The sequence below is a fragment of the Clytia hemisphaerica genome, unplaced genomic scaffold, assembly GCF_902728285.1.
Source record: "Clytia hemisphaerica strain Z4C2 unplaced genomic scaffold, Clytia hemisphaerica genome assembly, whole genome shotgun sequence".
NCBI lineage: Eukaryota > Metazoa > Cnidaria > Hydrozoa > Leptothecata > Clytiidae > Clytia > Clytia hemisphaerica.
In genome coordinates this window covers 2,660,463-2,684,101 of record NW_027103528.1, presented here as the reverse complement: position 1 = coordinate 2,684,101, position 23,639 = coordinate 2,660,463, and the positions used below count along the sequence as shown (strand labels likewise).

At 33.6% G+C, this 23,639-nt stretch overlaps 2 protein-coding genes across 4 annotated transcripts in view; one reads left to right on the top strand and one right to left on the bottom strand.

Annotated features, from left to right (window-relative positions):
- LOC136799559 (zinc metalloproteinase nas-14-like) overlaps window positions 1-5,438 on the top strand; it is a 38,452-nt gene extending 33,014 nt beyond the window's left edge. Inside the window, exons 12-13 of one of the 2 annotated variants that reach the window (XM_067056279.1) lie at window positions 4,600-4,730; window positions 4,911-5,438. In XM_067056279.1, coding sequence (XP_066912380.1) covers window positions 4,600-4,730; window positions 4,911-5,027 — 248 coding nt within the window. In that variant the 3' untranslated portion in view covers window positions 5,028-5,438. Of the gene's footprint in view, window positions 1-4,491; window positions 4,731-4,910 lie in introns of both variants that reach the window. The other variant, XM_067056278.1, reaches the window with a different exon arrangement.
- A 15,056-nt stretch (window positions 5,439-20,494) lies between these two features.
- Window positions 20,495-22,375, bottom strand: LOC136799427 (uncharacterized). 2 transcript variants are annotated; one of them, XM_067056135.1, is made up of 3 exons: window positions 22,242-22,375; window positions 21,753-21,804; window positions 20,495-21,137 (listed from the first exon to the last, which is right to left on the bottom strand). In XM_067056135.1, exons 1-3 carry the CDS (start codon window positions 22,320-22,322, stop codon window positions 20,653-20,655), a joined length of 618 nt encoding a protein of 205 aa, XP_066912236.1. In that variant the 5' UTR covers window positions 22,323-22,375; the 3' UTR covers window positions 20,495-20,652. The 2 variants fall into 2 exon arrangements, with proteins under 2 accessions (XP_066912236.1, XP_066912237.1); XM_067056136.1 differs by having other exon boundaries at window positions 20,495-21,134.
- Window positions 22,376-23,639: the final 1,264 nt, after the last annotated feature.

The following is a 23,639-nucleotide window of genomic DNA, read 5'->3' as shown; positions in this document are numbered from 1 at the left end:
GGAAAGGAATCGCATGAAAAAATCAAATTTTCTAATTTTTTAATAGAACTCAATACTTTAAAAAATTACTTATTTTTAGTAGGGGGAAACCCTTATGATCCGCACCATCTTTTGTTGGACGCAACTACGTTTAATTGGTTTGCAAATAGATAAGTCTGTTCCAAACTCTTCTTCACTGACTGAAAAGTTAACGCGAAGTTTAGTTTGTTACTGATAGGAAACATTCCGTGTCCCAGACATTTTTACGCAAATCTCAGAATGTCTCTGTGGTGGAGCGTAGCTATTTTAAGCTATCTAATTCGACTAAAGTGACTTTACATTTAACGCATCAATGCAATGGTATCTGTCACTTATAAAAAAGGGCACTCCTACGGTTTTGTTATCTTGGATTTTGTATCAGAAAACTGGGACAAACTAAGGCAGCCACATAACCTGCTCATTAAAAAAGGCACTCCTACAGAAAACTCCCAGAAAAGTGGGACAAACTGAGGCACAGAATCTGCTCGCTAACCAAAACAGGCCGACATACGGTAAGTTTTTTCAAAATACAAAAAAAACGCCCGTGAGTGGGTACGGCTACAAGCTAAAAATGATTTTTGAGTGACCAAGCAAAAGTTTTTATGGCCAAAAAACTCCCAACCCCCAAAAGGAGTAAACAATTGACGGTCTTCAAGGTCAAATTAAACTACCAAGTAGCTTGCGCTATGAAAATTAAGTAAAAATTATTGTTCTTATTGTATATAGTACCCTGGGTATCAGAGGTTCAGTTTTCAAAGAATATATTAACCTCTGAAGACCAATAATATAAATTTTATCGCGCATGTGCCAATCTAATCACTGTAGAAAAAATCAAAAATGAAGAGCAACTATTCATATTAATGTCTGCAGACTGTATCAGTATACAGTTTACTATTTACGAATTCCCCAGAAACCTCTAAGTGTAATTGAAATGAGTTCATTTCGAAAGATATCTTTTACACGATCCCCAAATGTATAACAGTAATTACTAATTTTTTGATTAAGGGATTCTCCCTTTAATTGAATCAAAACAAGAAGCCCGTTGGGCGTGAAGGCCCAGCAAAAGTGAAATTTTTGCGCGTGATTTTCGCGAATTTCGGAATTTCTAAAAATTCCAAAAAATGTTTAACAAGATTTCAAATTTCCCCCAAGAAAGGGATGGCCAAAGGATTTAAAATTTTACTGCGTCGAACAAAACACAATGAAAAATAAGTCAACAAGGATAATTCTCCCTTTCTTCATTTCTTAGAACAGGGAAACATCATGGAAAAAGTTCCAATCTTGTTCAAATTTACACAAGAGCTGCATTTTAGTCTCCATTGCCATACACGTTTTTTTTTATAAGAACAAACTATATAAGAACATAAGGCTTCGAGGCCCAAAAATTTAAGAACATTCTAAAGAACATTCTAAGGCTTTGGAGACTTAAAAACATGCATTTTCTTAAGAAATTACATCAAAATGCTCAAAAAATGCTGAAAATAAGAACATTTTAAGAACATTTTTAGGCTTCAAATCCAAAAAACTAAGAACATCCGAAGGCTTCGAAAATTTTTGACGTTCTTATAAAAAAAAACGTGTAATCCATTAATAATCGGTATTTGAAATAATTCTGTGTTGCGAGTTTGAAAAATCAAACCACCAATTCGTTAAACGAGACAGATCTAGAAACAACCATTTTCACATGTAGCATCATGGAAAAAGTTCCAATCTTGTTCAAATTTACACAAGAGCTGCATTTTAGTCTCCATTGCCATAATCCATTAATAATCGGTATATATATTTGAAATAATTCTGTGTTGCGAGTTTAAAAAATCAAGCCACCAATTCTTTAAACGAGACAGATCTAGAAACAACCATTTTCACACGTAGCATCATGGAAAAAGTTCCAATCTTGTTCCAATTTACACATGAGCTGCATTTTAGTCTCCATTGCCATATCCCATTTTAAATCGGTATATATTTGAAATAATTCTGTGTCGTGTTTGAAAAATCAAGCCACCAATCGTTAAACGAGACAGATCCAGAAAGTACCATTTTCACACGTAGCATCATGGAAAAAGTTCCAATCTTGTTCCAATTTACACATTAACTCCATTTTAGTGTCCATTAAAAAAATTCCAGAATCAGTTTACTTGAAATAATTCTGTGTCGAGTACGTTGTCGAGTTTGAAAATCATGCCACGTCCCACTGTCACTGTACTGACCGTTGTTTAACAGCGACAGATCCAGAAGCAACAGTGTGTCTTATTTAAATTTACACATTTCAGTTTATTTATTTCTATATTAGAAGCCATTATTTCCTAAAAATAAAGTCTTTTTGAAAACAAGAAACTTAAAATGACAGTGATTTAAGGTAGAATTTTCAGCCCTAAAGCTTTATGAGAACTTGAGCAAAAACTATAAGATATGACAGAATGTTGAAAAAGGTTTACAAAGAAAAATCACTAAAAGGTTTCTTTGGTTTGAAAGTCTCTAAAGCAAAGAAAATGTTCAAGAAAGTATGAATCAACACGAATCAATTTCCTCGCTTCGACCGCCATCTTGTTTTGTTTTGAAAACATTTGTTGTTTAAGGAGCGCGAAATCAGAAAATATATATTTTTTAGCCAGTACCCGACTTTAGCAAGCTTTTCCCTGTCCAGACGGCAAAAAGTGTGGTACTGGTATTAAGCGCCGTTTCTACCAAAACGGACACAAAGAAGGAAACACGGGAAAAAAATAGTGAGACTCTCATTAAAGGCCCACTCGCTAGCGCTGGGCCAATAATAGACAGACTTTATGTTATGATTCTCTATCACTGACTCTTTTTACAAAGCATTGATGACTTTTTTAAGTTGTGTTTTCAAAGACGGGAATAAAAGTACCAACTTTGAATTTCATCCAAGATCTTGGATGGTCGTCATTGTTACTTTTGTCTTCGTTGATTACGCGCTGAATAGAATCTCGATTCGTCGGCACAGCGTTAATATATGATTTTGACCTGTGCTATTCACGGTACGTATATAGAGCATAAGATTCTAAGCAAATAAGTATTTATATACAACACTTATACTCAAACACACAAAAAAATAATTTCTGCGCAGTTTTGTAATTGTACCCTTGCGCACTTTTGCAATTTTTGAAAAAAATGGTACATTTTTATCCAATACTTTTCTTTTCAGATTCGTCTTCTTTGTGATTGACCTTATTCAAGGATACTTAAAAAGCTTTTTAAAAAGCACTTTACTTTATTCTTAGATGATTCATTGATCAAAGAACTATTATCCTGAAAAAGTCACAAAAAGCCGAATTTACAAGGAAGAGTTATTCCGAGTTGTTCCCATTTGTACCTAAACAGATACGTTTTTGATATTTTTTGATTGGCTGTGCGCTTTTCATTAACTAAAATCAGCTCTATCATGAACCTTTGTTGCTTCATTAAAGAGTTATGCCGAAATATGTAATGCCTAGTTATAACTCTTTCAACTTTTAAATTCGAAATAACTTAAGTGGTTGCATAGTATGAATGTATTGTAAAATACATTCATTCATTCTCTTGAAAAGAGTAGTGATACTGATTATGACGCAAATGATTGAAAACCGAGTTGTTCCGAGTTGTTCTGAACAAAGGATTGTATTTAAGATGTTTTCTAAAGAATAATTTGTTTATTTGGCTTCCTAGCACTTTAAAATTGGCTAAAATGTTAATTTTCGTTGAGAAATTTAATAATAAAACCCAAAAACGTAAAGCCAAGTTATAATTCTTTTAACTCGGAATTTTGAAATTAATTATTCTAAATCACCACATATCAGGTATACTTTGCAAAAAGTTTCATTTTGTAAAAAAGACCGATGAAAACTGAAATTATGCAACGCATTTCAAAACTTAAAACTCGGATTAACTCGGTTTAACTCCGTTACAACAAATCTTTAGGATTTTTATCTACTATCTCAAAGGAAAATTTGGACGATTTTTTGTCAAAATTACAAAAGTGGGCAGAAAAATTACAAATCTGCGCAGAAATTATAAAACTGCGCATGACACCATTCAAAGTTCAAAATCATGTGAAATCTCTTCCAGTTTAAGCTAAATTTAACGTCAATTATACTCTAACATAATTTTGAACTTTGAAAGCCTATACTTTTTCTATATGTTTGACTATAAGATTTGTTGTAAAGTATTTTTTTCTATATGTTCTATCCGATGGTACCAATCATTTGCGCTAAATCAAATTTTAAAAAATCCTCATTTTTTTACGTATCATTTTAGGGGTTAGGAGTTATGTCTAAAGAATCTGTTCTCAAAAAAGTTTCAAAATCCTATCTATTTTCGAAACAATCACATGCGGTTGCGTCCTACGAAAGAAGTTCATAAGGGTTGGTTGAACCCCCTACTAATTTGGACGATATAAATTACGAGTAGGGTGACTCTCTTATTGATCTCTTTGAAGTTGGTTAGTTGTTAAAACTGAAAATCCATTATTTTCTTTAGAATTCTCATTGGAAACTATGGCACAAATAACAAAAATTTACTTTTATGAAAAGGCTTCATCTTTTTGTGGCGGCTCAAAATCACGGGAATATTTTTGCATACATACAGAGTACAATAGGACATCAAGCAAGGCACCTAGACCAACTATTCTTGGAAGCGTAGACACTAAACTTTCGGGCAAATTTAAAAAAAGTGCTGCTATTAATTGTGGTAATGGGAATCCCCAACGCGTACTTGATGTAAGTGCTTCTTTCTTTGTAGCAGATTGTTTTATAAAAGATAATATGATAATAACCTAAAAATAAATTCAAGAACAGCCCATTTTCCAGATTTCACAATCAGTAATAACTTATAGATTATAGTCCATTTTTAAGTCACAAATGAAGAAAAACCCTCCAAAGTCTTATCTTTATTTTCAGGTCTGGATGTCTACTGAAAGAATATCATCGTCCGCGGGTGTTAACGATAAGTTAACTTTCAAAAAACTCCAGATGACACGTGGCAAGTGTGGAAAACAGCAAGGACGTAAACGTTAAGCAAATCCTAACGAGAATGGACCGACCATTTAGTCCTTACACATTATTTTTTACATTATTTTAATTTAAGGGGCGAAAAATTCGCAAACAGAAAATTTTACGAAATTAAAAATTCGCAAAATTTCGCGGATCCAACTCAAAGCTTTGCAAATTTTACTTTTTGTGCAAAATCAACGGCTTAATTTGTTTTTACTCATTCATTCATCATTCTATTTATCGCCATTTTACTTAGGAAGTGCATCAATTTGAAATAGTTTGTGTTTTGATAGGTTATTTGACTATAATTGCCAAAGTTAAAGCCCCGTAAACGAATCGCACCACTCTGAATTATCTTTTCAACGGTATATAATTTGTTAGATTTGAAGCATAGGCTGAAAAATGGGAAACCAAACAAACATTAGTACAAATCAATAAATTTGTATAAGATTGCCCATACAATTACTACAAGGCTTAATATTCAAGTGTTTGAAATAAATGACTTCATTGAATAGAGGGGTAGTATTGATTCTAAATGGTACTCTGTGTTGCGTCAATCAACGAGTGTTCTTATTTTTCACAAAACCTTCATAATATGTCCAAAATAATATCAACTTTTTTCTTCAACAGAAGACTATAGTCTTATAGCGTAATACTCTACGGTGAGAAATTAGACACCGTAGACAACGGGTCTGTACAAAGATGTTTATGTTTTTGTGTTTGTTTGTAATTTGATTTCCGGCCAATTAAGTGTTCCGCAAAAATATGGCGGTAAATTATACAGCGGTAAATGTTTATACACATTTTCATATTACGTTATATGCTATTACCATTATTATATATTATTACATTTCATTAGTTTTGATTTAGCATTGAAAAGCTGAAGCGAGTGTTATAAATGCAAATTATAGAAAACGTATATAATTACACCATAACACGAATTACAATATTACTTTTACAAATCAAAACAAACAAAATGGCAGACTGGTTATGATGATGAGCTGATTCTTTCGTCTTTGACTGGAAAAAGTGTTTTGTATGTCTAATTTTATTTCTTGTCTTTAAAACTGAATAAATACTTACAGTATATAGTCAGAAGTTCATTTCAGCAGGGATTTCAATTCTTTTTCCTTTTTTAAAGAAATTTGCTCAAGTTTTCAAATGTACATTTTGTTGATATTTTTGTTCAAACTGTAATTTATCTTTGTCTGTTATTTTATTAATAACTACCTTTACTTTATTTATTATAGAGCTTCTTGAGCTTTAAAGACCATTATATGGACGTAACTCGGGAATGTCTTTCTTAACTTGGTAAAATAAGATACCGGCAAAGTACAAAAAGTAGAATGTATGCATATGAATCTAAAATAATTGAATGTGAATCAATGTAAACAAATTTTTTTTTGGTCTTCAAAATAGATTTACCTCTCTTAGAGTGTTTTCACTGTTTGTTCAGTGTGGGAAATCTATTTGGAAAACCTGAAAAAAGTTTGTATAGGCGCACATTCAACTTTTTCAGTTGTGATAGCCTACGTAATAACTTGCGCTCCAGTAGTTTGGTGAAATAGCTCATATTCTGGCTTTCCAAGTTAGGAGTGGCCTTCCCGAAGGCATTTAACGGTGGTTAGACTAGGCACACAGACAGTCATACAGAAACGCCATAAAGTGAAAGTATATAGCTATAAACTCAAAAAGTCTAGCTTCCTGAAGGCACGTCTCCTCATTGTCTGCGCTGCGATCATCTTAATAGATTCAATCCTTTCAGCTTGGAGAAACCATCCCTACTGGGTTTTACAGCGTGAAAGGGGTCGATATCCGGTAGGATTTTTTTATTACATTTTACCGCATATATAAAATATACTGTAATATATTTTGCAATTTTGATCCTGCATATTATAATATCCGTGTTACCACATACTCCAAAGTGAGACTCCGCATATTGTTATATACCCCTGAATTCATATCCGTGGAGTATAGTATATCGGATACGTATGATGTATCTTTCATATTGACCGTATATTTTATTCCGTATATATCTGTATATTCCTGATACGTATGCAACGTGAATAAGGGAAGCCGTGTACTATTCAATATATTACATCATATCTCTTGTATACGAAAACGGGAGAATGATAGGGTTTCAAGGGTTTTTCATTTTTCTGTATTATACTCCAGTATACAAAAACAAAAGCGGAAGATGTTTTTTATTAGCACACAAACCTTTTCAAAATTTGCTGTATAAGATATTTTTGATAACCTTTCATTAAGTACTGAAGTAGACGAGAGAATCTTGTTTGCGAAAAGAGCACTGTACTGTAATTACGAAAATCATAGGAGGAATCGAGGAAGAAAATTAAAACGATTAAAGACAAAAATATTTCAATGAAGTTTTTTTTTTTGTAACATAATAGACCAAGCAGAGCGTACAAAAATTATTTAACAAATCTGAAATGTTTAATGAGATAAAAATAGAGGTAAATAATTTATTGATTGTGTTAAAAGTATCCTCGAATCGATCGAACAACTAAATCGACAGTACAAAATTTTAACAACCCTGTATCAGTAACCCGGTGAAAAACATACACTTCTTTTTATAAGAACAATGAGGCTCAAAAATGCCAAAAAATGAGAAGAATTTAAGAACAGTGGAGAGGCTGAAGTTATAGAGTTATAGCAAAAAGAATCACTGGTTTCTAAAATCGTCTAAACAGTAAAGTAAATAGCCAAAACTTGTTTTTACCTTAGAAAAAATAAGAACAAAATAAGAACAATTCAAGGCTCAAAGTGCCAAAAAAATAAGAACAGCCGAGCCTCAGCAAAAATTTACTGGTTCTTATAAAAAACAAGTGTACTGTAGTAGACATAAAATTAAGGTACAAATTACGATGGGAATGAAAGATCGCTTGTCTTAAACGATTGTGTAATTCCACATGTTTTCTTTATAACAACATAAGGCTTCGTTTGTTAAAATGTAAGAACATTTCAGACCTAATTTCTCAGAAAATGGATAAAATACCCACTAAAAGATGAAAATAAAAATATTCTTAGGCTTTTAAAAGAAAAAAAGAAGTTAAGAACATCCCAAGGCTAAAAAAACGTTGGTTCTTATAAAAAAGGTGAAAGGGTACTGTTTACAGCTTCAGAGATAAACCTTCATTATAGATTACCGGGTGGGTGAAAAGTCAGGGTTTTTCTCTAAACCGGGTACAATTTGTCTGATTTTTACAGTATGTAGAAGTACCACCGGGTCTGTGACACAATACAGTATTTATTTATCAATCATTTAATCATTATGCTTATATTAGAGTCGCCGGCATCCGAATCTTTATTCATCACCAGCCAAAATGTTGTCTTGTTCAACCGTTTAATAATTTCTTTACGTCAAAGTTCCAAGTGATAGCTGAAAGACAAAATAAAATTTTCAGAAGAAATTCCAAAATTCTGTCAATTTGGTAGCTTGAATGGGAAATAGGGTAAGCATCTTTCAAGGTTTATATAGCGCACACTTTTGACATAATCATTACTCTTCTTGATGTGTTTGTACGAAGCTCCAATCCTTTGCGTTTCTTTTGCACATTAATTGCATCATTTGACAAAAGATATATAAGAACTTGCACGTATCTTTAATTGAGCCGCATTTCAACTCGTACAAATGTAAAAAAAGTAATAATTATGACGTATGCGTTGCAGAGCGCTATTCGAGAGTTACAAATCAGCTCAAGTGTTCATATGGTTAAATATCTTTGAAAAGTGAAACAAAGTGTTCACCATATTAGATCCTTTTGCCTTATGAAAAACAATCAAAAATTGTACATTTCTCAATATAGTTATTACATGGGGAAATGAATAATAGGCTTATACGCAAGTAATCGAAGATAACTCAAAAATATTTATTCTTACCTCGGCTAACCAGTTGGTTTCACTTGTGCAAACAAAAGGATTTGTAACTCCTAAAAAGGAACAAAAACAAAATCTTATAGTTTAAGTGACATCTTAAGTTCTTCACCAGCTAAATCTTGAAAATTTGAAAATTGACTTAACCAATGTTGTTGGTGAATACAATGAATGAGTGTGACTGTTGAGTGAAGAGTATCATAAACCTAGCCTAGAGTTGTTAATCATTCGCATTTTGATTTCGTTGAGGATAGACGTGTCAAATCCAAAATGGCTGATAGAAGTTTTGAAACAGAATTAAATTCTGTGACTGATAAACTTGTTAATGTAACAATTGGAGATATGATTGACTCATCATCAAATGACTGGCAAGATGTTCTCCTCTTGATTAAGGAAAAAAAGATGAAGAGACAATCTTGTGACATCGAAACACTTGAGAAAGAATGTATAGAGAGATATCATATGGACCACACATTTTTTGCTGCAGCTATTTCGAAACTCATCGATATGAAATGTATAAAGCAAATTCTTTGGCGTGGTAAGGTTACATTTTCACTCCTATCACCAGAAGTTGCTCCTTTCGAAGTCCCTCCTGAAGCCCAGTTTCATCCCAGTTCTGATTTCATTGATTTCAAGAAGTATGTTACTGATAGCTTGGGAATGTTGAATCTCAAAATTGAAAAGTATCAATCTAGTCTTGAGATCAAGGATGTTGTCATAAAATTGTTACGGGAAGAATTAAAAAGTACACAAGAAACTCTCAAATCTGTTCTTGTTCAAAATTCGGAACTTTTGAAACGCTTTTCTCCCTCAAAAAAATTGACTACACATTCTGAAATTATACACGAGAAAAACGTACTTTCTGAGATAATAGAGGATATTCCATTTGATGAAAGTGTTATTACAAATCTCAACACTTATAATGACCCGCTGAAAGACTTGACAATTAGAGAGCAATTATCAAAAATTCGAACAAAAAAACATGATGCTTTTATAACGCACACAACAGAAAATAGAGAGAACTTGAAAGCGAAAAATCATTCTGTTATTAAATCGTCGAAAGAAATCACACAAAAAAGTTCATCTCAGAAAAATCAAAACAAATCTGCTTCTAAACGAAAAGATCTTCTAATATGCGGAGATAGCATGTTAAACAACATCGAAGGTAATGGTGTCTCAACGAAGTCAGTCAAATCAATTGTAAGAAGTTTTCCAGGTGCTGATTCAACTGATATGATCGACTACTTGAAACCGTTGTTAAATAAAAAGAAGCCAAAGTATCTCATATTACATGTAGGTACAAACGATATCACATCTGGGTGCGACACAGTTAAAAACCTTGAAAAAATCCGAGAAATGATCAATCAAATCACTCCTGAAACAGAGCTAATCATATCAAATGTGATTACTCGCGATGATAAACAAGGAATTCAATCTGAAGTAAATGGTATTAATTGTGTTCTTCATGATTTTTGTGAAAAATATAATCTGTATCTTGTTAACCATGACAACATCACTCGGAAAATGTTGTCCAAAAAGAAATTGCACCTAAATGGCACTGGAATTTCACGTTTTGCTCAAAATTTGAAAGAATTTATATTGGATAGTTATTGTTGAGATGAAATTGATGACCAGAATGATGATGTTCTTGAACCTGACTTGGACGACCTTAGGAATGGTAATTTGAATGGTTGGAAATCTTTGCAAAATTTGAAATTTAAAAACTCATCTAATTTTATTATCTCCTATCTTAATATTAACTCAATTCGAAATAAGTTCTCTGATCTTCAGGTTCTTGTGGAAAAAACTTTTGATGTAATTACCATAGCAGAATCAAAGCTCGATGAGTCTTTTCCTAGTTCTGACTTTAATCTACAGGGCTACCAATTTCCTCCTTTTCGTATAGACTGTACATCAAACAGTGGAGGCCTCTTAACATTTGTGAAAAGTGGCATTCCTACACGTCACTTGACCAATTTTAAGCTAGACCCTGCTCTACATATTCTTCCTTTAGAAATAAGACTTAGGAAAGACAAATTATTGGTATTTAATATTTATAGGCCAGATAGAATTAACATAGATTTATTTTTTAATACTTTATCCAATGCTATACACTTTTATGAAGTAGACTATCACAATATCATAGTCATTGGTGATTTTAACCTTGAGCCTACTGACCCCAAGGTAGCACGTTTCCTCGAATTGAATGACATGTCAAATGTCATGATATCAAAAACTTGTTTTAAATCCGAAAGAGGTACGTGTATCGACCTTATCTTGACAAACTCAAAAAACAGCATCAAAAATACGGGAACAGTAGAAACGGGGTTAAGTGATTACCATAGACTAATTATTAACAATGCTAAAGTTAAAGTATACTAAATTACCACCAACAATTATCAAGTATCGCAAATATAAAAACTTCAACGAGGATCTCTTTCTATATGAGCTAGATTATTGTGTCTCTAGAAATAACATTGAAAATTATGATGAATTTGAAAATATTTTCAACAATATTTTGAATAGGCATGTACCTTTGAAGACCAAATATCTTCGCGCTAATAATAAACCTCATGTTACCAAAGATCTCAGGAAAGCAATCATGAAGCGCTCTCATCTCAAAGAATTAGCAAATAAATCTCAAAATTCTGAGGATGAGGCAAGTTATAAACGCCAGAGAAATTTGGTCGTCAAACTTAACAAGAAAGCAAAGAAAACTTTCTTCAGCAATAACACCGGCAAATCTAAACACTTCTGGGATGCTATTAAAACAAAATTTTCAGATAAAAACTGCAAAGCTGAAGGAGGGATTCAATTGCTTGAAAACAACGCTTTACATACATCAAATGAAAGCGTTGCCGATATTTTCAACTCTTATTTCAATAGGGTTACTGAGACACTCGAAATCCCAACTTGGGATAGTCAAAACTCAAATCAGAATTCCGGTAAAAATTTTATAAAACCATTTGAAAAACATCCAAGTATCAAAGAAATAATTTCTCAAAGGAACACTGACGAGGTTTTTGATTTTTCCAGAGTTGAAGAGACTGACGTTCTCAAAGTTATTTCAAGCCTAAATAAATCTAAATCTGTAAGTGGGACTATACCAACTCGTGTGCTTAAAATTGCAGCAAACGTCTGTGCTCCATTCTTAACTTCATGTTTTAATAAGTGCCTGGAATCTGGGACATTTCCAGACAGGCTTAAGCTTGCTGATATCACTCCTGTTCTCAAAAAAGGCTCACTTACTGATAAGGTCAATTATAGACCAATAAGCTTACTCCCAGTTGTTTCTAAAATCTTTGAGCGTTTAATAGTAAATCAATTAAACGCCCATCTCGAACCACATTTTTCAAAACTCTTGTGTGGTTTTCGAAAAGGTCATAGCACTCAACATGCCATTTTGAACATGTTGAGGAATTGGCAGAGTGCTATAGCAAATGACCAAAAAGTGGGAGCAATCTTAATTGACTTATCTAAAGCCTTTGACTGTTTACCTCACAACTTACTTTTGGCAAAACTCTCGGCATACGGGCTCAGTGAGAGTGCCGTCCAATTAATGCACAGCTATTTAAGCAATAGGAAGCACAGAGTTCGTATAGGTTCTCATTTAAGTTCATGGCTCGATATTTTATTAGGAGTACCCCAAGGGTCTATCCTTGGGCCATTACTTTTTAATATATTCATAAACGATCTATTTTATATCATAGATGAAATTTTAAATTTTGCAGATGATAATACTTTATCTTCTTCTGGATCTAACTTGGATGAAGTTAACGCAAACCTTTTACACCAACTAAGCATTGTTCTTGATTGGTTTAAGCATAACTCAATGGTTGCAAATCCCTCCAAGTTTCAACTTATTTACCCCGGTACTTTTAACGCCGATGTTTCTCTTCCTGTTGGTAAAAACAACATTAAGAACGTCGATGTCGTGAAACTTCTGGGTATAAAAATCGATGCAAAATTATCTTTTATTCCTCACGTCACCGAATTATGTAAAAAATCTAACCAAAAACTAAGGGCATTGAGAAGGGTGAGACATTTTTTATCAGAAGATCAAGCAAAACTTCTTATAAACTCCTATATTCTCTCGCCATTTAACTATTGCCCATTAGTCTGGATGTTTTGCGGTAAAGGGGGTAGCAGCCTTATTGAGAAATGCCACCACAGAGCACTATGTGCTTTGAAAAACAAAACCATCTCGGAATATGACGACTTATTAACTGACTGTAATGCGGTGAGTATTCATACACGAAACCTAAAACTTTTCCTCATGGAAGTATTTAAATCTACACATGGCCTTGGACCACGTATCATGCATGGCATATTCACGGCATTGCAGTCACGTTATAAGCTTCGTTCTGGTCATACTCTTTCTCTTCCTCTATACAAAAAATACAATAGTGCATTTGGTGTTAACACATTTGACTTTAGAGCAGTTTCAACCTGGAACAAACTACCATCCTCTATTAAGTCGCTTGAAAATTTAGATCCTTTAAAAATGCTCTAAAAAATGTCTTACCTATCTGCACTTGTAAAAATTGTACATAGTTTTTTTTTGTTTTTTTTTCTTCTTAGTTCTTTTTTTTTTCAATATATATATATTTTTAATGTTTTTATGACAGTTGGATTTGATTAGAAACTTACTTGTAATTTTCTAGATACCACCCAACTTAAAATAAAGAATAAAAAAAAAAAAAAAAAAAAAAAAAAAAAATGATGCTGGTCAATGCAATGATGGAATCGATGTTGCTGGTGAATGCAATGATGGTGTTACTGGTGAATGCAATGATGGTGTTACTGGTGAATGCAATGATGGAATCAATGGTGCTGGTGAGTGCAATGGTGGAATCAATGGTGCTGGTGAATTCAATGTTGGAATCAATGGTGCAGGTGACTGAAATGATGGAATCGATGTTGCTGGTGAATGCAATGATGGTGTTACTGGTGAATGCAATGATGGAATCAATGGTGCTGGTGAATGCAATGGTGGAATCAATGGTGCAGGTGACTGAAATGATGGAATCGATGTTACTGGTGAATGCAATGATGGTGTTACTGGTGAATGCAATGATGGTGTTACTGGTGAATGTAATGCTGGAATCAATGGTGCTGGTGAATTCAATGTTGGAATCAATGGTGCAGGTGACTGAAATGATGGAATCGATGTTGCTGGTGAATGCAATGATGGTGTTACTGGTGAATGCAATGATGGAATCAATGGTGCTGGTGAATGCAATGATGGCATCAACGTTACTGGTGAATGCAATGATAGAATTAATTGTGCTAGTTAATACAATGGCCCTGAGGACTGAGGGGTAAAAATATAAAAGCCACGTGTTTTAAAGCTATTGAAAGTTAAATAGGGTTTCACTTTCTATCCGTTTATATCATCAATATCAAACTAATAAAATAAGTCATTTTATCAATATAAGGAAAATAGAATAATGAGAACATTGTACCTCTAAAACTGGCCTTCCCAGTGTTCGCGGGGTGTTTGCTTAATGACAATTTTAATCTAGTTTTACTAAAGGCATCTCATTCGGTACAATAAGAATATTTGGCTTAATAAAGCTTAAAGATACCACACTTATATACAAAAGTATATCAATATTTTTTGTAAAAAAGCGTCTCTTTGTCAAATTACATCAGGACTTGATTTGGATGTTCTCTACGGTTGAGAGAGCAAATAAACTTTTGTGTCTTTTTTTCCTTTTTTTTGTAATTTGTTGATAGATCTTTCTCGTAGAAGAAGAAAAACGTGGATTTCCTTTCATAACTGAAAGTACTAAAATAGCCTAAATTATAGAATTATCATTTTCCTTGTTCTGAAAGTTTTAAACTATTGAGACATATTTTTGATTACTTCGTTTGCATTTAGGGGGAATGTAAATTGCATTCACCAGGACCATTAATTCTACCATTGTATTCACCAGCACTATTGATTGCATCATTGCATTCACCAGCAACATCGATTCAATCATTGCATTCAATGGCAACATTGATTGCACCATTTCAGTCACCTGTACCATTGATTCCACCATTGCATTCACCAGCACCATTGATTCCATCATTGCATTCACCAGTAACACCATCACTGCATTCACCAGCAACATCGATTCCATCATTTCAGTCACCTGCACCATTGATTCCAACATTGAATTCACCAGCACCATTGATTCCAGCATTACATTCACCAGCACCATTGATTCCATCATTGCATTCACCAGTAACATCGATTCCATCATTGCATTGACCAGCATCATTCATTCTATCATTGTATTCACCTGCGCTATTGATTCCACCATTGCATTCACCAACAACATTGGTTAAGTCAATTTTCAAATTTCCGACCCCTCAGAGCCACCATTTTCAAACTGTTACCCTGTTACCCTGTTACCCTAGTGTTACCCCTGTTACCCTAGTGTTACCCCTGTTACCAATGTGTTACCCATGTGTTACCCCCTGTTACCCTAGTGTTACCCCCCTGTTACCATGTGTTACCCTGTGTTACCACTTTTAGTAACAACGTTTGCATTTGCCATAAGTGGAAATATTTGTTCAAAGATTTACATACATCAAAAGATTTTTACTATAATATGGACGAAATCAAAATATGTGTAAAACCAAAATGAAGAGAATACAAACACAACACAACATAAAAACAGAATCCTCTAGCTACAGTAAATCTAAATTATTTTCAAAATCTGTAATTTAAGCTTGCTTTTCTCTTTACTATACAATGCAGCATATAATGTACAGCAATGAAATAATATCAACATCGTCCTTGAAAAAAAATGCATCAAAAGCCACAAAAAATTTCAAACAGTATAGTACCTTATTTCTGTCTTAAATCTTTCTTATCATTTTTTAATAACTTTCTTTAATCCCAATAAAACAATAGAAGTTGTAAAAAAATAATAAAATATACTTAGCTTGGAGTAAATTCTGTTATTCTTGACAATAAAGTCCTTCATGTTACTTCAACTGCTTCAAATCTTAAGCTCAATGGGAACTTTCCGCCATCTTGCTTGCCGCCAAATTCAAGAAGACTGCTTTGTTGTTTTTGTGCGTTTGATAAAATCAAAAAAGGAGCTGGAACCTAGTAAGGGCGGATTTTTTTTCTCTGAACGGGCGTGAGTGTAGCGACACCCATAGAGTATAAAATAATATCCGAACACAGTATACCTATAATGGGTTATCCAAAAAGAATATAACGTAACCGGGAATATAAATCCTAATGATATGTTTACGGGAAAATTTATACTCCATTAGCCTCTGTCTTAGAACGCGGTCAGAAAATTTTGCGGATAATTTCACAGCGAAAATGCATCCAGTGAAATTGGGAGTAATGTATCATGATTCAAGTCGACTGACATAATTGTACACATAATACATGTTACAAGTTCTGCCTACGGATTCTCAAGCTCGGCTATAATAAAACTATTACACGTTAGTAGCAGACCCGACTGACCAATGTTATGTAGCAGGTTGAAACATGAGTTTCTGCTGGAAAGATGCAGTTTGTTTTCAAGTTAAATCATCAAAATAAAACAAACTGTGTGGGTTTCTTTACTTCCAAACAACCTACCAATAGTTTTGGAACACTCCATAATAAAGGAAGATGGCTCTTTATGTGGATTGGCTTTCTGATACCTCATATGTACACGATGTGACATGAAAGTGAAGAGACATGATTTGTTGGTTTTTTGTTTGATTTTTTGACTCATATATCTCATGGCAAATGGGATAGCAAATGACTTTTCATGTATTGCTTGGCTCTACATATGATACCTCTAACTTTGAACACCTCCAGAATATTGAAAAAAGCATTTTTACGAGATAAGCAGATAAGTTTCAATTATAATTTTCATGGAAATTTTTAATCGACAGATTTGGCTTGGCGTCAGTTTTGTTTGGTTGATGTTTGGTATCGTGATCATTAAAAGCAATGAAATGCCACACAGTCACTCTATACATGATGCCTCCAGCCATGATTGATATCAGAATGTTGGAAAAAAAATATTTTACGAGAAATTGTTGATAGAAATTATATTGACTTATTTTTACAATTTTGGCGGTGTGGGTTTAGTTGGTTGATAATGTTTACACTGTGGGATGGTTTTCAAAAAACTGTTATATTGATTGTTGTTTGTTGGAATTGATTACCAAAAAAATTTTTTGATAAATACTTTATTTTATTCATGAATCGAAAAAACAGTTTGGATAGTATATGTCTTGTAGTAACCAATGCAGTGTCTGTTTTCAAATTTTGAAAGATCTATACCTACTGAATTGAAGCTCTGACTAGCTCTGTTTTTAAAACTTTGAGCCATGTTTTTTTCTTTGTTGCTATTTAAGATAGATTTTTAAATTGTCGTAATGTAAATTTATGGTAAAGTTTTAGTTTTTGAGTTTAGTTCATCAGTAGTATTTTTTTCAGTAATCCTTTCTTGTAAATATAGTAACATTTAACCAGACTCATTGCCCTCATTATATTCGAATTTTAATTTTTTTAGGACTGATAAGTACATATTTTTAAACACCAAAACAAAGCAAACAACATGCCAGTTCTTTCTGGACAAATATATATGTATACTTTATTGTATGCTTTGAGTTCTATTTTAATCAACCCTCTCAACTGCTGATCTTTCAACTATCATTTAGGAGTATAGAATGGGCTTCCATAGTACCATTTTCACTAAGTATTTTGTGCAAATTTTCAACAAAGTAGACTTCTTGACTGTCCTTGTCCCTCATGTTAAAGTTGTTCTGATGGAGGACATTGCTATTTTTGGTAGCCTTCACATATCAATAAGGAGCTTTGGTGTAAATGTTTTTTCTGATGAAATCATACTAATCTGAAACTATTAGGCCTTTATGAACTTTCTAGAACAATAATCTTGCTCCAATCTTGAGAAACACTGGAAAAATAGGTTAGCATTCCCTGCCATAATTTCACAGATTTCCTCTGCTTTCTGCTTCAAAACGCTGTCGTATAGCCGAAAACGAAAGTGAAACTGTGAAAACGTCCGCAAATTCGGGCCCAGTCCTCTTCCGAGACGGAGGCTAATATACGTTTTATTCGTATACGGCACTGTATACTCACGGATGCGTATCAAAACAGAAATCGACATACTCCCGTATTCAGCTATGTTTCGCGCTGTGTTAACCTTGGAACTAGAATTTCTATCCCCATTAGAATTTTTATGGGAATTTTTATCCCCACTGAGGAAAAAAGTTCCACCGGGGCTGTGAGACAGGGGTGTATGAATGAAGTCTTTAAAAATCACTAATTTGTGGAGGTTACGTTTACAGTCTAAAAAAGTCGGGAAAGAAAGCATTTTTAGCGACAAAATTTTTGTTGATTGCTTCTCTTCTGAGTTTTTATTTGAAAGCAAGAGTTTCCATCTTTCCTTAACTTCCTTTGCGGTTTGATAAAGATAGTTTGGAATGGATCTGCGGGAGCTCTCGAGACCGCAAGAAATTCAACAAACCGAAGTACGAATTGATTGATACCTGATGTGTGGAAGAGTTTTTCCGGTGCGGTCGTTTTGACATTTCATTTTACCGCTATTGAAAGAAAAACGACTTCATAAAGACTTCCTATTTGTAAACAGTTGTTCGTCTTTTTCTTAAAATTATCTTACAGAACACGAATACAAATAAATTGATTTTCTCTAATTCGATCTTCAACGGAAAGAGAATTTTTCTTCGAATTGGAGAAAGATTTAAATTACAAAGGTCATTTTACACTACTCTCTAGCTGAAGGGAGCAATATTTTAGTTGGAATTGAAGAAAGATTCGAATAGTAGAGGTTCGAATAGGAGAGAATTGACTGCAGAGATAAAATTTGCTTCATTTACCTATCAAATATCTAAATAGTGAATAAAAAATAATTCAAAAACAATTTATAAAGACAAAAACTTTATATAATTATTTATAAGAACCAAAGAGGGAAACAGCTCCACCCTCTCAGTTGCCATTTGGGGGGGGGGGGGAGGGTGGCTCCAAAAGTTAAGGTGGGCTTGTGGCACTAATTTTGGATCCCCTTTCCGTTTTTTTCTTTTTTACACCACAATCATAGAAGTCCTTTTTAATGATCAAATACTCAAGATTTTCAAATAAGCTTCATTACCTGCTATTGGAAATTGGAACGAATTGATTGGTCATCAATTAAAAAATGTATCAAGTGAGTCAGTCTCCTTTATAAGAAATGGTAGTCAATTAATGTTTATCGACCTGCCCAAAATTGATTACCTAAAGTCAATCAATACATCCTCAAAAAATATATAACTCAATGATGTCTCAATGATGTGAATGCATTGCAAAAAAGATTTTGCAGAAAGAAAATTAGCCTTAAAAATTTACCTTAAATTCCACCAAACTCAACACATTTCATGTAATTTTCCAAATTTGTGCTTTTTCGAGCTTAAAAACAGTTATTTTTCTTATCCCATAGCAATATTTTGCCAAAAATAGCCCTCGATGGCCAAATTAAACTTATTTATTTTTCACTGCATCAGCAAAATTAAATGCCCGCCAAAGTTGATTGTGTTTAATTTTGTTTTATTGGGGGTACCAGTGGATACCTCTTAAAACCTACAACAAAAAATATATCCTGATAGAGAAAACAGTGAGGACTGAAACGTTTTCTGGTGAGTCTAGGCTACCCATGAATTTCTACCCTGGGTATGGTTTTGTGTAAAAGCTGTTAAGAAAATTTTTGTTGCTTCGTGATAGAATGCAATTTTAGCCTACAAAATGGTTTTCTTGAATAACTTTTTATAAAATAGTCCTGTTGGTCTCAAATTTTGAACAGTAATTCACTGCAAAGTTACTAATGCTACAATTAGATCATTGGTACCTCAATATTTTCAAAACTGTACGTTAAAATCAAATTACACCTTAAAACCTACACTACTACACTTTAAAACCTACAAACATTGACCCCTTGCTCACAATTTACTGAAACTGTAACTCTACGACACTTTGCGATAGTTTAAATTCTCGAAATTAGGTATTTTTAGATGAAAGTACATTTATAAGAGGTTGTAAAAAAGTGAATTATACAATATTAAAATAAATTTGGTGGCTAAGAGGGCCCAAATTGGAACTTTGTAGGTCTTAAGAGGTATGTAGTTTTAAGGGGTATCCGCTGGTGATTACCGTGTTGCGTTAAAAAGAGAAAATACATATATATACAAAAATGTTCTACTTTGTAGTAGTGCTCTAAGACAGGACTTTTTCCGGGACAACCTGTATGTAGGGCAAGAATGCGGTTGAACAATTCCCTAACTTAAATAACGCCATCTTGTTTGTGTTTTCAGAGTATATCCAATATCACACAGAGTCAAATCAGAAGTAGCGCCTTTCACAGGGCGGGCATTCTTGTTGCCATAACCACAGGCGGGATGAGTGATTTAAACAATTTAAAATTTAAACTACAAATTTAATTACAATTTAAATTACTTTTGAATAAACATCATAAATATTTTTAGCATCGAATTTATAAAGTAATACTTTGTAAATACTATAATAAATATAAATTAATTAAAAATATTTCAAATTAGAAAATGTTCCAATAATAATCTCCATTAATTTTATCTTTTAGAAGCTTTTAATTTCGTTGACTTTAAATCTTAAATGTATATACTCACACTGTCCCTTGCTTTTGCCATTTCCTCGTTTTAGGTCATTTATCGCTCGTTTCTACAAAATGTAAAGCTTCCAAAAAAGGGGATTCATAAATTACAAATAGTTGGTTATTTTCAAATCTGAAACTGATCCGAGGCAAGGAAAACCATCTTGATTCGAGACAAAAACTTTGACGTCATAAAATTGTTGAGCTTGTGTATTATCGGTTGAGTGGACTTCTTCTCCATCGAGAAAGATGGAATATTTGTAAACACCTCCACTTCTGTAACGTTGGTGAATCTCCACATTGTATTCTGTGTTGAAATGAATTTGTCGATGAATATATCTCCGATACATCCAATTGTTGTTTACAGCAGAATCGATCAAAATCTTCTTTTCGATACTGTCAAATGTCACGTAGGGCGTTCGTGCACCATATTTGTGATAAAGTGGACCACTCTGCTTTAGTTGCAAGATATTACACCAATAATTGTGTCCAGTATGGTTGCCATGGAGATTGAATTTGAATTGAACACTCCACTCAGCTGATAATACTGGGATAACAGCTTTCAATTTGTTTCTCTGTATGTCCTCACCTACTGTTGAAAGATAAAGATATTTTTAAGGACCTTGTGATTCCCAGGCTGGCTCACAGAAAGGAAAAAATAGGAAAATTCAGTCTTAGGTAATTTTGTTACTTTTGGAACTAAAGCACTACAGGCACTACAATAGCAATGTCGAATCAGAAGAGAGCTGAAACATTTCAATAAAGAGGTCAGCTGCGGAACAACCCGTAGATGAAATGGTTAGTTTCAAAGTGTTTTAAATCCTAACTGAATGAAGACTAGAGAAATATGGATTTTTTGTCTTCGATTTTAGAGTAGTAAATATCTTCAAAAAATCTAAAATGTGAGAAAGAGCAGTAAAGTAGCAAATCCTTGGGGATTAGTTGAGTTGCACTTATTAAGTTTGAAGCCCGAAAGGCTAGGTTAGAATCTTTAAACTTTCTCAAGGAAGAAAAAGTGAACCCTTAAGATTTACGCTGCATTTATAATGATGAGGGATTTCTTTTTTTTCACTCGGCATATCTTTGAAATCCATTTTTCTGGAAACTATGCAGGTCACTCGTGTCAGATAGGAATTATGTGGCTTCATTTCCCATTCAAGAATTTCTAGTGCGTTCCGGGCTTTAAACTCAAAAGTTGTTATCTCACCATCGTCTATAATAACAAGAGGTTGAATGCCATGATTGTTCGCTGGTACTTCCTGTAGAAAAAAATTAGTATACAAAATAGAGTACGAAATCCGAAAAAGACCTCGCAGCAACAGGGGTCGAATTTCGATTCCCTGCTCGTATTTGAGTTAATTAGTGTATTACACCGGATTCGTTCTTCGTACATGATATTTCCCATACTACAGCATACAGGATTGATATTTTAAGTTGAACGAAGCTAACAAAAATGAAAAGGAGTTCTTCAATTCCTAAGTCAATGTTAACAATAACAAAATGTCAATTTTTTCAATGTCTTCTCAATATTTTTAAGAATATCTTCCACCTCAGTGAAATTTAAAAGTCCCACCCCGGATGCTCAGCACCTACAGAGACAGGGGTGTACAAATTTGTGCATCCCCCTTTTAAATTGAACGGAATCCTATGAAATAGACAAGTAAGGTGATTCCACTCAATTTAGTACTGTACCTACATTATTTATGCAGCATGAGCTTTCGAGAAGAAATACAACTAATACCAATCCAAGAAAAAGTTCGTCACAAAAATGAGCCATCCTTCCAACATCAGCCTTTTTATGAAAGTATTGAACTGGAAACTTACCGGGACTTCATGTTGTGCAAAAACGGATTTGTTGTGTTTAAATCAGTCTTTGATTTTGCCGCAGTTTTCAAATCATGATTTTGTTTATAAATTTTTGAGTACGGTAAATCGGTAAATGCGTAAACAAATTTTAAAAAATCAAAACAAGTGACAGATATCAACCTCTTTCATATTCTGCATGAAAAATTACGTCAAACGAATAAGCTCTCATATAGGGCTTTTTTAGATTGAATCCACATTCGATTATAAATTTTATGAATCAATTGCTGGTTGGAAGTTTACCTCTCCATTGAGTTTTTCAATGTGAAGCCCATTGGCGTTTATAACTTTTTAAACTCTATCTGTCGGCATTTATAACTTTATAACTTCAGAAAGATATTGTTTACGATAAATTAGGATAACAGAGACATATTTATTACGGGTTTATTAATTATTAATTAAGTATGAATCGGAAAATTTACACGTTCATTGAGTTGTCAAAACCTTGCTTATCTGCATTTCGGTTGCTGTTACACATAAAGGTATTGTTTACGACTAGTCAAGGATACTGAGATATATTCATTACTCAACTAACAACTAATATTTTTTTAAAGTTGGATCGTCATAATGTGAAAACTCTGCCAATCGGCTCTTTTAGGCGAGGGGTAAATTTCTCGAAAAAAGGTGTATTTTTAATTTTCTGATTTTCTTTGTAACTTTTGTGATTTATTTTCATGTGATATTTTAGGAAGGTGTATGTGATTTTTTCGATAGTAATTTTATCTCTCGGTTTTAGGTATCGTTGCATACAAAAACACATAGCTTTATTGAGGCCCCCCCAGCGGACCCTCGATTCACGCAATCACACAATTTTTTTTCGAAATTCACGCATTCACGCAAATTTTCCTCGAGTTTCACGCAATAACCCGATTTTTCAGAAAATCGGAAAATCTTCGGGAAAAATCGGGGAAACATTGAAAAATCGGGAAAACTGCACATGATCCGTGGAAAAAAGGGAAAATTCACGTATTCACGCACAAAATAGCCCAGATTCACGCATTCACGCAATCAAAAAGTGAGTTTTCACGTTCACGCAAGTTTTTTCAATTCACGCATTCACGCATTTTTTTCCCAATTTTCACGCATTCACGCAACCGAAAATGCCTATTCACGCATTCACGCAAACCGCTGGGGGGGGCCTTTATTAGCCTATTACATAGGATTCATGCATCTGTTATATGTTCTTTTCTACTTTATTTAAAGGGGAAAATGCGAAAATTTGTGCAGATTT

Excerpts from the sequence above, each read along its gene's own strand:
- LOC136799427 (XM_067056135.1), bottom strand. The coding sequence starts at position 22,322 with ATGGCTCATTTTTGTGACGAACTTTTTCTTGGATTGGTATTAGTTGTA. Across the intron at positions 21,805-22,241 it reads GCTCATGCTGCATAAATAAT|GAAGTACCAGCGAACAATCA; the intron begins GTAGGTACAGTA and ends TTTTTTCTACAG. Across the intron at positions 21,138-21,752 it reads TCTTGTTATTATAGACGATG|TAGGTGAGGACATACAGAGA; the intron begins GTGAGATAACAA and ends ATCTTTCAACAG.